The sequence below is a fragment of the Lynx canadensis genome, chromosome A1 (genome assembly GCF_007474595.2).
Source record: "Lynx canadensis isolate LIC74 chromosome A1, mLynCan4.pri.v2, whole genome shotgun sequence".
Classification (NCBI taxonomy): Eukaryota; Metazoa; Chordata; class Mammalia; order Carnivora; family Felidae; genus Lynx; species Lynx canadensis.
The window spans coordinates 189,249,607-189,266,970 of record NC_044303.2 but is presented as its reverse complement, the minus strand read 5'-3'; the positions used below and the strand labels follow the sequence as shown (position 1 = coordinate 189,266,970).

Sequence of the window (17,364 nt, the reverse complement as noted above, 5' to 3'; positions counted from 1 at the left end):
AATTTTCTCACAGTCTATCTTTGAAAGATTCTTGAACTCAGCTTGTATCTTTTATTTGCTTTTTATGCTATGCATGCATTTGTTATGTTAAAGATAATCTGGTAAAACAAAACCATTTTTTCATCTTAATAGGAAGATGTCTTAGGTCCACCTCCAGACAATGATGATGTTGTCAACGACTTTGATATTGAAGATGAAGTAGTTGAAGTAGAAAATAGGTAAGTGCTTTTCACTATCAAAGGAAATGGGTTATAATGTGAAAAAAAAAAAGGTGAATGTTTCATCTGATTTTATTTTTCTACTAGGGAAGAAAACCTATTGAAAATTTCCCGCAGAGTGAAGGAGTACAAAGTGGAGATTTTGAATCCTCCCAGGGAAGGGAAAAAGCTTTTGGTACTAGATGTTGATTATACGTTATTTGGTAAGTCAGCTGAAATTGTGCTTCATCTTCTGTTACCCATAACAACTCTTTTTTTCCTTTTGTTTACTTTTTTCTTCCAGTATGAAATATTGAAAGCTTTTCTTATTATAAAAAGTAAATCATTCATTATAGAAAATTTGGAAGTTACCTGTAACCCCAAAACCCAAAGATAACTATTCTTATATTTGGTGTGTATCTTCCAGGGTGTGTTTGTATGTATATCCTTTTCACTTTTACTTGATGATATATTGAATATCGCAGTCATTCAATATACTCATTGTGAATTAAATGTATATAGTTTTTAGTCACACAGTACTGTAGTTAATGGATGCATCATAATTTAACCAAGGTATTCCCTGTTGATTAACATTTAAATTTTTATGAGGATTATTTAAAACTTATTTTTGATATTTTATCCCTGGTTTTTCATTTAATTATGTTCAGGGCAGATTCTTGAATTTAAAATTTCTCATGTCAAAAAAAGAGAAAGAAGATGTTTATTTCATCCAAAAATATTGCTAAGAAGTGATTAGTTAACTCCTGATACAAGCATGAATTTATTTAGCTCTCATCCTAAACTTTAAGTACAGGTCATAGATTAATGTATACTTATTTTAAAATTTGATAATTAAGTTAATTGGGCCTGTCATTTTGGAGAAATGTGATTCTATCTGGAAGGTGAATGGCTAAAAGTGAGTATAGGTGGCTCTAGTTTGCTTTCCATGTCACAAAATAACATCTATATTTTAGAGGCTATGTGAAAAATAAATTTACAGTTTACTGTATAAGCCTGAATTCTGGGTATTGCTCTTCACAAATTAAAGTCGATTAATTAAAATTAGATTGCAAGGATTTTAAATTGTGTGCTTTGAAAGACCTCTGTTTATCAGCCAATGTAATTCAGTCTTATGTAATTTGCATCTGAATGTTTATATTACATTTTATAAGTTTCGTTGATATCACGTACTTATCTATGATAACAAACTAATAATCATCTGTGACTGATTTTTTTTTAGACCATAGGTCTTGTGCAGAGACTGGAGTAGAATTAATGCGGCCATATCTTCACGAATTCCTCACATCTGCATATGAGGATTATGACATTGTTATTTGGTGTAAGCTATATTTTTTGTTTAGATTTCTATGGAAGTAATGTTGTTCTGTAAGTTGTTCTGCTTTATAAAGTGACTTAACGTGACCTCAGGTTAAATATGATACGTTTTTCATTTGCTTTAGCAAATTTCTAATGAAGCATATTTAACTTTCTTGCAACACAATTTAAACTTACATTTACCATTACCATTGAAATAGTTAAATGTAGAAAGAGAGTAGATGATGCTGTCAGAACAAAAATGATCTTATTTCCGTAAGACCTCACCTTGATGAGAACTTTTCTTTCTGATCTTTACTGTAGAATCTCTGAAGACTCCAGATATTGTTGCTTTCTCCTTTATCACTGTAGTTTCAAAACACTTGGAGAAAGATGTGTGTAGAAAAATCACAGTGATGTTCTTCAGAAGTAAAGGAATGTGAATTTACTTAAGGGAAATTAATAGATGGACTAAAGCAGTATTGCTTAAATTGTGGTTGGTGGCCCATTCCAGGAATTTACAGGTCCATAATAAGATCAGTTTGCTCCAAAAAGTAAATTTATTACATACTGAACACACTGTTTAGTTCAGTGGACATTTTTTTCTGGTAAGATTTTATTGCTAAGGGAAGCAGTGCGTTGATTTATATCTTACCTCTCAAACATTTAACGTTGCCTCTTGGCAAGTCATAGGCAGAAATGAGCTATCTTGATTATGAATTAAATAAAATCTCATCAGTTAAAGATGCTGCATTTAATTGTACTGGGTTTTTGATGACCCCATAGTTGTTACTTCAATCTTTAAATTTCCTTTGTACTTTTCCTTTTAGTCAGAGGAAATTATTAATTTCTGTTCAGTATTAATATGAGTTCATAGCCATTAAGGTTAAATACATAGTTAAATACATAATTTCTTGGCTTATAACGTACAGAGAAGAGAGCTTCCTGGGAACATATTTTTGTTCAACTGACACCTAAGATGACATTTGAGAAAAAAAGGTTTTCCTCTAAATGTTATTAAACTAGACTTAGAAATTTAGAGAACTTTTTACCATCATAGGTTTAAAATAAGTTATTTTTATAAATTATGATATTTTTGTGGCCGTATGTTAAAAAAGGCACTTTACTTTAGAGCTAAATAGAGTTTTAATTCTGACTTGGTCCTTACTTTGTGACACTGGGGAGGTCAGTTAATCTCTCTGAGCTTAAGTTCCTTGTCTGAGAAATGAAGATAAGTAAACCTATATTACAGGGTAGTTGCAAGAATAAAAGTGTCAGTATGTCTGTCGTATAGTAATTACTTAATTGGAAACCCTTTTTATTAGGTATGAATATTTTTGTTTTCATTTGGGTATTATAGACCCAAAATAGATACTGAATTAAAAAAAAATTGTTTTTCCCTATCTTGTGATCGTTGTCATTGTAGATACATCAGTCTCTCAAATTCTAGTTCAACTGACCAGTTTTGTGTATAAGGTGATTCTTTCTGTTTTTGTATATGTGTGCAAAGATTTTTATTTTGAGAGCTCAGGTACCTCTTTTGCCTTTAAAAAATACATACATACACATATACACACTTTAAATAATTAAACTTGTTTCCTTTTTAAGCATTTTACTTAATAAAATTTTTAAAATTAAAAAAAAATTAGGTAAAATGTTTAAAATGTAGTTTAGTCTAGTAACTTGGGACCAGAAGGGCATATAAAACAGGGTTGAATTTTAATATCAGTGATCTTGAGAAACTGGTTGGTGTCTCACAATGAGCAGATACATAGATAGAATTTATTAATTTAGTTGTCTCAGACTCATTGTTAAAAGCTCCTAGACTGAATAAGCACTAAGTTTCCTGAGCCTGGCAAAATGCTAATTTTCATCAGACCTAGCAGTCAACTTTGGCATCAACTTTTGGCACATAACACTGATTTGCTTATATTGACATAGATACCAATGCATTGCATGGCAGTGGGAATGTGGAAATAGATTGGAGATCCAGGCACCCTATATTTAAGTTTGCATTGATAAGAAAATAGTTTTAGGGCTGTTTTTAAAAAGGAGTTTAGGTTTTAATTTATGAATTACCTAGATTCAAAATTCTTTTGAACATTGGTGACCTGTATCTTTTAGATAAGAGTTGTTAAAATTCTATTTTGTGTTGACACACTAAAAATAAGTTTATTTTTAAGAATACTTAAAATTACCATAAATATGTTAGGAATTCTTATTTGTGATGCATTTGAACTTTTAATCTTGCTTAGAAAACTTACTTATAGAGAAGAAAAAAATTTTAAATGAAGTCCAAGCTTTTCATTTGTATCATATTATCATTCTTCATATTTTAGCTGCAACAAATATGAAGTGGATTGAAGCTAAAATGAAAGTAAGTGTTAGACAATCCATTTAAGAATGTTTTGAAATTGCATTTGTCTTTTTAGAAGTTCCAAGTTGAATTGATTTCATCTCATCAGAGGGCATTTAGTAGATAAACAAATGCCATTATTAGGAATAGAGGTGTGTTCAATGGAGTACTACATGGCAATGAGAAGGAATGAAATATGGCCCTTTGTAGCCACGTGGATGGAACTGGAGAGTGTTACGCTAAGTGAAATAAGCCATACAGAGAAAGACAGATACCATATGTTTTCACTCTTATGTGGATCCTGAGAAACTTAACAGAAACCCATGGGGGAGGGGAAGAAAAAAAAAAAAAAAAGAGGTTAGAGTGGGAGAGAGCCAAAGCATAAGAGACTCTTAAAAAGTGAGAAAAAACTGAGGGTTGATGGGGGGTGGGAGGGAGGGGAGGGTGGGTGATGGGTTTTGAGGAGGGCACCTTTTGGGATGAGCACTGGGTGTTGTATGGAAACCAATTTGACAATAAATTTCATATATTGAAAAAAAAAGGAATAGAGGTGTGTTTAAAGTCTGTTCAATAGTGGACTGTATTGAACAATTAAGTCTTTTTCAAAAAAAGTACAGCACACCTCCCCCTTTTTTTAATCCTCCATTTACAATCCTTTTTCGCCCCTTCTTTTGCCTTGGTTGTAATACTTAAAGAAGTGATGTTCTTCTGAAATACAAAATGGGATGTAGTCTGTTTCTAGTTTAATTTCTTTGGACTCATTTATTGACTTAGTAAAATGAAACTAAAAAACTTGCTAGTTGTTGAGCAAGGTGTGGTGGCCAGTAGGGTAGAAAGTTGGCATTGTAGGAAATTGTAGCTGGAGTATTCAGAAAGCTTGGAATTTTTCATATTATTATGTTTTAACCACATGAATATTTGTATTTATAGGAGCTGGGAGTGAGCACAAATGCAAATTATAAGATTACCTTCATGTTGGACAGTGCTGCTATGATAACAGTACATACTCCAAGGAGAGGATTAATAGATGTAAGAAATCATTTTACTTCCAAGGTACCTGGGTGGCTCAGTTGGTTAATAGACTGACTCTTAGTTTCGGCTCAGGTCATGATCCCAGGGTTCAGGAGTTCAGGCCCCATATCGGGCTCCCCGCTGAAAGTGAGGAGCCTGCTTAGGATCCTCTCTCTCCCTCTTTCTCTGCCTCTCCCATGCTTGCACATTCTCTCTCTCTCTCTCTCAAAATAAATAAACTTAAAAAAAATCATCTTCTGTTTAAAGACTTGTTTATTTTCTAGAGTACCTTTTTTTTTTTTTAAAGATTTTATTTTTGTAACTAATCTCTACATCCATTGTGGGAATTGAACTCATAACCCTGAGATCAAGAGTTGCATGCTGTATTGACTGAGCCAACTGGGCACCCTTCTAGCGTACTTTTTGTATTTATATTGATGGAATAAACTACAGAATTAGGAAGTATATCTGAGAGGATAGAAAGCATCAGTTGAGTTTGACATAGGAAGATGTAGGTAGGGCTAATAGATTGGAATTTTAATGATAGAATTAAGGATCTTGAGGCAGGAGTGTCAACGGTCATGGATAATTATTCCATGATGATGGCAGCACAGTGTTGCTAAAAACAGGGTAGGTGTCATCAAGGAAAACACTAGAAGCAAACCAAAACATACTCGCCCCGCGCCATATAAAATTTGATAAATAAAAACAGATACCATAATGCATGTACTTTGCTATGATGTATGTGTAGCCCTAGAGAAGAGCAACAAGACTGTCCGAAGAAAAGGTTGGGCTAAAAAGATTAGAGTTCTTTAATTTGTTTACTCATCAAGTAACCAGTCCTATTATTGAACTCCTACTAGAACATATTGTGGAAGGCACTGTTGGAGATGAGGAGACATAGTCTATAGCTTTGGGAAGCTCATGAACTAGTAGGAATTGGGGAGAACTATTAGCAAACTAGGAAAGCCTAGTGGGGACTGTATTGAAATCATTGAAATCATATATAGGTTTATTTAAGTGATGGAGATTTATTCAATAAAGGAAATACTTCATACACGAAGGGAAAAACATTATAATGTACTAAAATAGTACATTCATAAAATCTAAACACTAAAATGAGTTTGGGAAGTGTTAAACATAGTAGTGTTTATAATAGTTAAAAATTAGAAATAAAAATAAATCTGGTGGTTGCCAGAGAGGAGATAGGTGAGGAGATGGGTGAAATAGATGAAGGAGATTAAAAGGTACAGACTTCCAGTTATGAAATAAATAAGTCATGGAGATGAAAAGTACAGCATAGGCAATATAGTCAATAATGTTGTAACGACGTTGTATGGTGATGTAGATGGTGACTGCACTTACCGTGGGGAGCACCAAGTAATGTGTAGAATTGTTGAATCACTGTGTTGTACACTTGAAACTACTAAAACACTGTATGTTAATTATACTTCAAAAAAAAGTGAATAAATCCTCAATATCCAATAGTAGGGAATTGGGTATAAAAATTTTTGTTCATGTAATGGAATGATGTAATAGAATATTTAGTGAATGAAAAATTTTTCATGATACGTCATTAAAGTGAAAAAAATACTTAGAGGGCAGTATTTGCAGACTGTTAGAAATAGTTTTTAGCTTTTATTTGGTTCAGGTTCCCACTTAAAACATCTGTGAACTCAAAAGCTGTTGATGTTTATAAAAAAGACTGGAGGCAAATACAGTATTATCAGAATAGCTAATTATTATCCTTGGTAATGATTGGATTATAGGTAATTTTAACTGTTCTTGTGTGCTTTTTTGTGTTTTCATGTTTTTTTCCTATAGTCAGCAGTATTTAATTGAGAACAAAGTAGTCCATGTTTTAGGGAACAGAGTGTACTTGACGTAATTAGAAAGTGACAGCACTATTTAAGAGGATGCAGGATTTCTAACCCTGGGTGTCATAAACCAGAGCTCTTGTCCTCTTTCTTAAGTCTTTTTGTTAGCTAAGAAAATGAAGAATTAGCTTACTGGGTCAGTTCCATCTTTGTCTTGAAGTATTTGGGGGGTGTTTCAGTAGTAAACAAATAGTAAAAAGTAATTAAGGCAAATAAAATTAAAGTATTTTAGATAGTAAAGTAATTTCAATATCATTCTTTGCAGTAGCTAAGACACTAAGAAGAAAAACGTCTTTCTCCATATTAAAATATGTTCTAGAAAGTGAAAAAGAATATTTTTAAATGACAACTTTTGTTGTCATTTGTATACTACCATTTAATCTCATATAATATTATTATCATAGAATCTCATATTACCATAAATGAGACTCCTGTCTTCAGCAAAAAGTACTTCTAAAAATTAATTTATTTAAAAAATTTTCTGAATGTGTATAATAAATTGATATTCAAAAATAAGAAAGTATGTAATGAAAAGTCCTCTTCCCACCTGGCCCTCTAGCCAGTTAGTCTTCTCTTCCTACATTCTTGTGTGGTTTTATAGAGAATATATGCAAGTACCAACAGATAGGAATGTGTAAGGAATTATCTTTTTGAAGACTTATTTTAAGAACTCAGAACTAGGGGTGCCTGGGTGGCTCAGTTGGTTAAGCGTCCAACTCTTGGTTTCAGCTCAGGTCATGATCTCACATTTTGTGAGTTCAAGCCCTGCATCAGGCTTCCTGCTGACAGCATGGAGTCTGCTTGGGATTATTTTTCACTCCCTATCTCGCTGCCCCTCCCCTGCTCACGCTGTCTCTGTCTCTCTCAAAAATAAATAAATAAACTTAAAAAAAAAAAAAGGAACTCAGAACTAGGGGCGTCTGGGTGGTTCAGTCAGTTGACCATCTGGCTCTTGATTTTGGCTAAGGTCATGATCCCAGGGTTGTGGAATCAAGCCTCACGTCAGGTTCCATGCTGAGCGTGGAACCTGCTTAAGACGGTCTCTCTCCCTCTCCCCCTCTCCCCCCGGTCACGTGCTTTCTTACTCTCCTTCTGTAAAAACAACAGCTCAGAAATAAAAGCAAGAGATTACAAATTATAGTGCATTTGAAGTTAAGCAGTTGCCCTAGAAGTTGTGCACCTGTGCCACTAAATTAAAGGCAGAATCAATTTTCTTTCCTCTACAAAATATTTAAGTTCTGTATTAATAGAGCCAGGTACATTGTTTATTATTAAGGTTTTCTAATTTTGAAAACAGACCCCATGTGACATTCAGGCTCTGAGGGGCACGTATTAGCTCAGGAAGTCATGTGACTACTCAGACAATTACTTCAGATTCTTTTTAAATAATTACCCCTCCTTTGACCTCCAATCTTCACATTAAAATTATGGAAAGTCTTACAGTGAGGTAAGGTAGACATGAACAGACCTTTCAGATGTTAACATTGTGAGATCCATTGTGTTTTAAAATGTGTTGCATCTCAGCTGTGATCCTTTCACGTAGCCAGCTGTCAGCATCCTATAGGAGAAAGCAAGTGCTCTGACGCAGTTCTGCAGGGCATTTTGAGGTATCTCTGCTTTTAAGAAAGGATGAACTACTGATAAAATTGAGTTAAATCTAAACTTTTATTCTAAGGTAAAGCCTCTTGGTGTCATATGGGGAAAGTTTTCGGAGTTTTACAGCAAAAAAAACACCATTATGTTTGATGACATTGGAAGAAATTTTCTAATGAACCCACAGAATGGGTTAAAGGTAAGACATAATTTTAGTTACTATGCTTATGTAATCTGGAATTTGTGGTAGAACTTTAGCACTGTTGAGTTTCATAAATTTTCAGAAGTCCTATATTATGGTCACAGGCAAGAAAGCTTACATATTTAGAAAAATTCATCTACAGTTGAACATTCTGTTTCCCACATTGATATCTTCTTAGTTTGCCAATTTATCCAGGTGTTTTTAATCAGCTTTGGGGAGCAACATACGGGCTTTTGTTGACTTTTAGCATCATAAGTGAAAGCATCAGACATTTTATTAGCGATACAAATCTTAGAATTTCTGATGTTAGTTGATGTTAGCTTGAAAGCTGGCAGTAAAAGCTTATTTTTTCCTGTTTAAACTGAAACTAAGGGTTTTGAAAATTCATACAGGAAAAGTAGAGATCTTAGAGTTATAAGATGCCAGAGCTAGGAATCTCAATCATTTTGTCTATCTTCTTAACTTTATGTAAACAATCGGAGGATCAGAAAATTTGTAACTTGCCCAAAGTTATGTATGTGACTGGTTAATGACAGAATTTGAGTTAGAATCTAAGTGACTTGATTCCTAAGCCAGTGATTTTAGCATGAAGTCAGATGCAGTTTTGCAGATATGATGGTAACATTTAATCCTGGTGGCAGCATAACATTGGTAAGAGAAAAATTTGAAACTTTACATTTCTGGTACCTATGGTTGCCTGAATGTCAGTATGATGTGAAAATGGAAAAGATAGCTTCATATTATACTAATACAAGTGGAATCTCAATCTGAAATGGAAATATGAACCCTAAGATATTTTTATTCTCAGTCCTGAACCTTTCTACAAGTTGGGTTCTTGATAACTTTAAAAGAGAAAACTTAGAAGAAAGTACATTTTTTAAGCTTTCCTTATAGACTCTGGATGTACTCTTTAGTGTATGAGGATAGCTGAGAGACAGAATGCTGATCTCAGTAGTGAGTTGCAGCAATTATAAAAGCTATTGACTTGGATGAAAAGTACTTGAGGTAGATTGGTGGTTGTGTTCCTCTTTAAAAATGGTGTCTGTTTGAGGCTTTGGAAGAAGTGTTTTTCTTGTGCGTAGTTTACCAGGTGTTGTACAGAAATAAATTCGTGAGGAAAGATTCATTTGATCTAAACCAAATGAAACTAGTGGTTAATACCTGCTCAGGACAGGAAGTGAAGTCATCATGATGTTCAAGGAGTGATTTTTGAGGAAAGCTTTAACTTAAAAAAATTACATAATCCTTAGTTTCATGTGTGTTTAGAAGAAACTTTATTTTTCCAGCCCACATTTGGGCCCTACTTCTCTCTGGATGCAAAGATGATATAAACTTCTAGTTCTTCATGTTAGTTTAGAGCAGGATTATTATTATTTTTTTAAACAAGGTACTCTGTAGAATCACTGAATGAATTCCTAAAAATACCTAAGTCTCCAAACTGCCCAAATTTTAATTCAGGAGAGATATTTTTAAACATTCTATAGGTAATCTCTCACATGTCTCCTTTTGAAAACCTCTTTTAAGAAGGTAATTATTAATGATCTGCCTACATTGACATAGAAGCCATTTTGAAATTGAGAAATATTCTTACTGTGTTTTGTTGTCATGGTTTCATAATGCTCTTGATAGAAGTCTCAAAAAAGATTTCACAGAGATCTTAAAGACTGCTTCTTTTTAAAAGAGCAAACTTATAATATAAGCTTGCCAATCTTAAGGTTTGACATGGGATATGGAAGGCATTGTGAATTATGAATAAATACAGTACTGAACTAACAAAACTTGTGTTTTGGTCATGGATAAATCAGTACTCTGAAAACTTCATATTGTTATTTGTACAAGGAAATGATGATATAAGAAAATGCAGATAATCTAGACCATCTTAAGTTCCTAAAAATGTTTCTTTGATATGAGACTGTAGTGGTCACATATGTTGCCTGTCCTGTTAGTGAGATCATTTTTGAAGAATGGTACAAAAAGAAATGATTATGCTAGATCAAGTGAAGTTGGGTGGATAATAGACTTTTTTTGCACTTAACTAGTTTAACTTTTAGATCCAGAGTCATAGGAGTATTTTAGTTTTGCTGTTTAATAGTGCTTAAGGCTAAATGTTTAGAAAGTCAACCTAACTTAGCAGGACCTTGGTAAATCTTATTTACCAGCCACAGAAACTGTACTTTGTCTTTTAGTCAAAATCCCTTCCTACTGTTAAACTAGGAATCACATTGGCACATTGTATGTTAATAGTTTAAAAGTTAGCATGTTATCTTTTTTTACTTGAATGAAGGAATACTTTGAAACATTATAATATTGCCCAAGATTATGTAGAAACTCCTTTCATCACATCCTGATATCATGCCTCTTTACTCCCAGCCCCAGGGCTTACGCAAGGTCTGATTCTTGAAGAGAATCTTCCTGATCTCCTACAAGCATAGCTGCTGCTGTGAGACAGCACTGCCCACTCTACCTGTTTGGGGGCAGAATCTACAACTGCCTGCATCTGTGCAGACTCCCCCTGACAGCTCTGATTGGTGCCCTTAAAGTTGTGGAAGCCTAACTGACTAATGGGGGTCCTGACACCAAGCTGTTCTGATGCGAGTAGAACATAGGGAAAATTTTCTTCTGTCCATTTCAAGCTGGTGTGTTTTTCCAATAACAGAGAAGAAAAGTATATATATATATATATATATATATATATATATATAAAGTATATATATATATATAAAGATATATATATATATATAAAAAGTATACATATATATATAAAATATTTAAGACCTTTCCTATTCTTGTTAGGGTATGGATTCTTTGGGTTCATTGTACTTAACAGGGGACAGAACTAAATGTCCTCTGTTTTTCAGTTTACTGTGTAAAATTAATAACTAATAAGCAGTTTGCATTTTCTCTAAATCATGATAAGGGTATATTAATACTTTACTAAGTGTGATTTATTCAGTTCTCCTTATATGTGTGTTTTAAGAATATGATTTTAAAAAAAATTTTTATAAAATGGAAAAATCCAAATATAAATAGAACTATATAGGATTATATAATGAACTTCTGTGTTTGCATGATTCAGTTTAAACAACTTATTAATTCTTAGATGATTGTTTGCTCTGTACCCAACCTACTTCCCTCTCTGTAATTAAAGCAAATCCCAGACATACCGTTTCATCTAAAATTAATTAAAAATTGTTGAAAGGTTGTCTTGAGTTTTATAAAGATATTTGAACTGATAACCTAAAAAGACAAAACTTTATTGGAACTGTGACAAAGAAAAGTGCATAAAATTTATAATTTAACAAATAGATACAAAGATAGCACATGTAATTACCACCAAGTCAAGATAGAAATATCCCTTACTAGTTAACAGTTCTCTACCCTATCTACCATCCTGACTTTCATGCTTTTGAAATGAATGCTTCTCATCATAAAATATATCAACCTTAAAAATCTGGAAAATATGACTTCTTTTTATGGGAAAACTCTCGCAGAGCTAAAAATACTTTTACGGGGACTTTAATGATAAAAATACTTGCGGTAAAACGAGAGAAAATATGTTATATAAATATACAATAGCTATGTAAAATTTTATAGAAAAACACGGAAATGGAAATCATCATTGTTAAAATTTATTTCACTCCCCTGTTAGATCAAGCTTGTATTTGGATTAACATTTTATGAGTTAGGTGGCATGAATTAATTGGTAAGAAGCAGCTGGATTGATAGAAGAGGAAAAAGTCTGGCAGTTTTACAAAGTAGAGAAGCCACGTAGAGTTCAAGTGCCGTAAGAAAGCTGGTGTTGGCCAGGTTCAGACTGAAAAGGTAACGTAAGGTAAATGAGGTGGAAGAACTCTTAACTTGCATTAGGAACATTATAGCGTGACTGTCAGTTTATTACACTGAGACAGTGCAAAAGTCCTCTTAGTGATATTTTAATCTCATTACTGAATCCTAATGAGAGGGTAGGGTAGATTTGTGCCAGTTTCCTTATTGTAATGTGAAGTGTTGGATGTTTGCTTCCTAACAGATAAGGCCTTTTATGAAAGCGCACCTAAATCGAGATAAAGACAAGGAACTTTTAAAATTAACTCAGTACCTCAAGGAAATAGCAAAATTAGATGACTTTTTGGACCTAAATCACAAATATTGGGAAAGGTAAGTGCTAATTTCTTATTCATTTCCTATTTACATTAATGAATGAAAAAATTATCTGGTGACCCTGGTATACACATAATTCTGAATTTTATTTAAGATGCGTGAATTCTAAAACTGTTTTCTAATCCAGTGACATCTCCCCCAAAAGTATTTTTCCTTTTCATCTTAACCTCTAACTTGTTCATAAACCCACATCTCTTAGGGTCTTTAATACTTCTAGGAGAGAGGATTTGAGATTGGTACACATTTGTGATGCTACTTGGAAATTAATTCTGTGACGCTAGATAGGTCGTCCTTTTATAAATCATACGAGAATGTAGTCCCTGTTCTTATATGTAAAATAAAGTCAGGATAAAATAAAACACACTAAAATTTTTTTCTGTTAAAAATCACTCTGCAAGTAATTGCTCTGTATAGCAGAAAAATTTGAAAACTTTAATCCAGTAGAGAAACAATTACTTAATGATTTTCTTTTCTAAAGAGAACCACAGTTACCATCTTGATTTATGATCTTCTAGCCTTTTTTCTAAGCACAAACATATCTACATAAGCACAAATCTACATATAGACTGCATATAAACATCAAGATAATGAACCAGGGATAACTTCTGGAGAAGTGGACAGGATTATGTGTACTGCAAGTAATTTTTTGGAATTAGATCTTTAAAAGATCTGGTTGCATTAATACAGCAACAAAAGAAACCATTCATGTAATAGGCTAAAATAGGCTAAACAGGAATAAACTCTAAAAGAAAGCTCTTTCTTTTGTGGGTTCAAGTGCTTCAAGCCCTGCATTGGGCTCTGTGCTGACATATAGCTTCTTATTAGATGATTCTCATAATTCTATTAGGAAGATAAAGCAGGCATTTTTATTCTCATCTCCAAATTACAGATGGTGTAACTAAGGAATGGAGATAATAAATGCTACAAATTGAGCACGTTTTGCACCATAAAAACTTGTCCAGGTCTTCTTGGGGCATCTTGACTCAGTTGGTTAAGCGTCCAACTTCAGCTTAGGTCATGATCTCATGGTTCTTGAGTCTGAGCCTTGCATTGGGCTTGCTGCTGTCAGCACAGAGCTTGCTTTGGATCCTCTGTCCCTGCCTCTCTCTGCCCCTCCTTCCCTCCCTCTTTCTCTCCCTCTCAAAAATAAATATTCAAAACAAAACAAAACAAAAAGACTTGTCCAGGTCTTCTGATTTTAAGAACTCTTTCCCACCCAATACTACTAAGTATAGTAATTTATACATGTAAGAAATAGAGATAAAACTTTGAATTTAATGGTAGATTCCTATAAAATAATGTGAAGGAAAAATTGTTTACTTAGTAAATTAACATCTTCACATCTTTACACTCTTGATCAGAGTCTTTTAGTATCTGTGGCCCACAGCCTTTACTCAAGAAAAATAAAGTCTTTAAATGAGTGTGAAATTCTTTATGAAAATTGCAGTGTTAGTTAATATATCACTTTCACATTAGGAAGTCTTACAGTACAAAGGGAGAGAGTGCAGTCTCAGAGCCTTGTTTTGAATATAAGCTCTGCCACTTTCTAGTTCGTTGAACTTAGGCAAATTGCTTACCCTTTTCATGTCTGTAAAATAGGAATACATTCTAAAAGAAAGCTCTTTTGGCCTGCCTGGGTGGCTCAGTCAGTTAAGTGTTTAGCTCTTGGTTTTGGCTCAGGTCATGATCTCCTTGTTCGTGGGTTCAAGCCTTGCTTTGGGCTCCCTGCTGACAATGCAGAGCTTGCTTGGGATTCTTTCTCTCTCTCTCTCTCTCTCTCTGCCCCTCCCCTGCTTGTGCTCCCTCTGTCTCTGTCTCTCTTTCAAAATAAATAACAGCTCTTCATTGAGCTGTTGTGAGGACTAAACGAATTAATACCTGTACTTAAAACATTGCCAGGGGGAGGGGGGGGGCACCTGCGTGGCTCAGTGGGTTAAGTGTCCACCTCTTGATTTGCCTCAGGTGGTTCATGGTCTCAAGCTCCGAATCAGGCTGTGAGCTGACAGCTGGAGCCTGTTTGGGATTCTCTCTCCCTCCCCCTCTGTCTCTTCCCTGCTCATTCTTTCTCTCTCTCTTTCTCTCTCTCTACAACAACAACAAAACCAGTGGATGGCACATAAACAGTCAACAGGTATTAGTGATTATTAACAATTATTACTCATCTGGAAAATTTTTGTTATTAAAATTAACTGCTTCCTTTGGGAGGAGTTAGATTGTTATTGTGAATTTATTGTGATACAGGGTAGACATCTTTATTTTATTTCTTGCAGGTATCTGTCAAAGAAGCAAGGACAGTAGTTACCAGTTACATGAGCAGTTACCGAGGATACTTGAGATCACGAACTTCTTGCTTTTCTGCTAGAAATCATTATGATAGTGCTGGACACTGCAGCGAATATCAGACTGCTTATACTTGGTCTTCCAGTTTTTTTGTAAATTTAATTTTATATTTTTTGAAGATCATAGCAATACGCTTAAAAAATCCTTTTCCCCCTATATGAATATACTGTTACTCTTGAAAAATATTTTCTCCAGCATTGAGTACTGAGTTTTTTTCCCCACACACACAAAAAAGTGGACAAAAATATATACTCAACAGTGTCATTTTGTGGCTTTGGAAACAAGTTATGTTTTGCGTTTTGTCTCATTGTGCTGTTGTCTAACTAAATCTGAGGCCAAACCCATGTTGAAGCTACTGCTTTTCCCTTTAAAACCAAAAAAAAAAAAAAAAAAAGTTTTTGCGTAAGGAACCTAGTTTGGTATGCTTAAAATCACTGAGAGTTTTTTTTTTATTCCTTTGTTGTAGACACAATTTCTCTTCTTACTGTGCACTATTTACATCTCTACACTTTGATCTGTCTCAGTTTGGTCTATATGTATGTCTGTGTTCTTTGAGTAAAACTGGAAAACATCAGCTGTGATACAAGTATGTCTCATAGTATGAGAAATAGAAAACATAAGACTGAAGAATAAAACTAAGGAACAAAAGTGTCTTTTTGGTGGCTAAGTAGAAGCACTTCTGCCTAAAACCATTGTCATAAAAGCAATTAAAGGCAATACATTTTTAAGTGGGACATATCACTGGTTCAGCCCTAAGAAGCATGAACAAAAAGTTTTTGTTCTGTTCCAGCTGTATATTGTCAAATGCAAACACTGTGTTTCAGTGAAAATATTTAGCCATAAGATTAAAAAAAAAATTATTTGCAATGCCTAAGCCCGCAGATATGTAATGTGACCACTGTTTGTGTTGACAGTATTGCTTTATACAGATCTTGTATTTGAAAGGAATCCGGTCCTTTCAAATAAACATGGTGTATATTGTTCTTACGGGACTATTTCAGTGGTGTAAATAATAAATACTTTTTCTTAAAACATTGGTTTTGGTCTGTACTACCCCCAATATTTTGCCTCTTTGTGGAATCACAAAACGAAACAAACATTAGGTTCAGGCAACGGCCTCTTGAAAAACACTAAACATGTATGGTTTAAAAGTGTGTATATCACTTTTCATGCATTCAGAATTGGTTTTAGCAGCTAATGAGATATGTTAAATCACTTGATTCTACAAAGTACCATGTTTTCAGGAAGATAAGCTGTTTTCTTTGTGACAGGTTATTATAAAGATACATAGTGTGGAAGTGTTAGAGAACTCTTAAATAATTAAAATGATTCAATTAAAAACATCTTTCTAAATTGTGAGGCTAAATTTAAATAAGGATGGAGTAGCAGTTTTTGGAATATTCATTTCACTGGGGCATTTTCCCCTTGTAAGAGGTGGTTCATTGTTCCAAAATAGGCATGGAAAGGGCTTAATCTTTTTAAGAAAACTGAACACTTAAAACTGTTTAGTTCAATAAAGAAGAGACATTTTCTGAATCAATATAAAATACAAAAATGAGCAAGCCTCAGAAACCAAAGTAGGATTTTTACGAAACATTTTCTGCCGTTAGGTGGTGCCCAAACCAAAGTTTATTAGCCAGTATGCTAAATTTAGCAATTCTGGGAGAACATTGTTCCTGTCAGCTTACTGAGATCACATGTTTGTGTGATTAATACATTCATAGAATATTAGACTTTTACTTTGTCTTCTGCATCTCATGTCTTCTTGAACAGATTTATCTCTCGATCTCCACATATGTGGCTCACACAACAGAACCAGGAGATGACTTAATTCAGAAACATATGCTGATGAAATAGCAAGTTAGTTTTATGATAGAGCTGTTCCAAACTTTGAAGCAATTGATTCTTGATAAAATATATTTAATCTAAAAACTGCAGAACATCATTAAACCTTTGATTCAAAGAGAGCACTTTGAGATCCAGTAGCCCCTCAGGTCCTGCATGAAGATGACTTATTGGACTAATGATACCTATAGGAGTTACTTTTAATGGCAAAGAATAGATAAATGGGTCATTACGGTGGGCAACTGAGATGTGCTTTATTCACAGAAAGTAAAATAATTGTCAGTTTTGTGGAGGAGGTGGAGCTGTGCAGGGAGAGGGACTGGGAAAGAATGATATGGGAAAAAAAAGAAAATGCAAATTACTTAGAGTATAGTTTGATTTCTAAATGACAGTTGGTTGCCAAGAATAATAATAAAACGTGAATAGTGAATAAACTGGTTGAGGGTTTTTCTCATTCCAAGTAATCAACAG

At 33.9% G+C, this 17,364-nt stretch overlaps 1 protein-coding gene across 2 annotated transcripts in view; it reads left to right on the top strand.

Moving 5' to 3' along the window:
* Nucleotides 1-17,364, top strand: part of UBLCP1 (ubiquitin like domain containing CTD phosphatase 1) — a 34,368-nt gene that overhangs the window by 4,687 nt on the left and 12,317 nt on the right. The window contains exons 4-11 of one of the 2 annotated variants that reach the window (XM_030328367.1): nucleotides 133-218; nucleotides 306-421; nucleotides 1,438-1,536; nucleotides 3,851-3,888; nucleotides 4,798-4,896; nucleotides 8,431-8,547; nucleotides 12,578-12,705; nucleotides 14,979-16,085. In XM_030328367.1, coding sequence (XP_030184227.1) covers nucleotides 133-218; nucleotides 306-421; nucleotides 1,438-1,536; nucleotides 3,851-3,888; nucleotides 4,798-4,896; nucleotides 8,431-8,547; nucleotides 12,578-12,705; nucleotides 14,979-15,006 — 711 coding nt within the window. In that variant the 3' untranslated portion in view covers nucleotides 15,007-16,085. Of the gene's footprint in view, nucleotides 1-132; nucleotides 219-305; nucleotides 422-1,437; nucleotides 1,537-3,850; nucleotides 3,889-4,797; nucleotides 4,897-8,430; nucleotides 8,548-12,577; nucleotides 12,706-14,978; nucleotides 16,086-17,364 lie in introns of those variants that run through there. The other variant, XM_030328375.1, reaches the window with a different exon arrangement.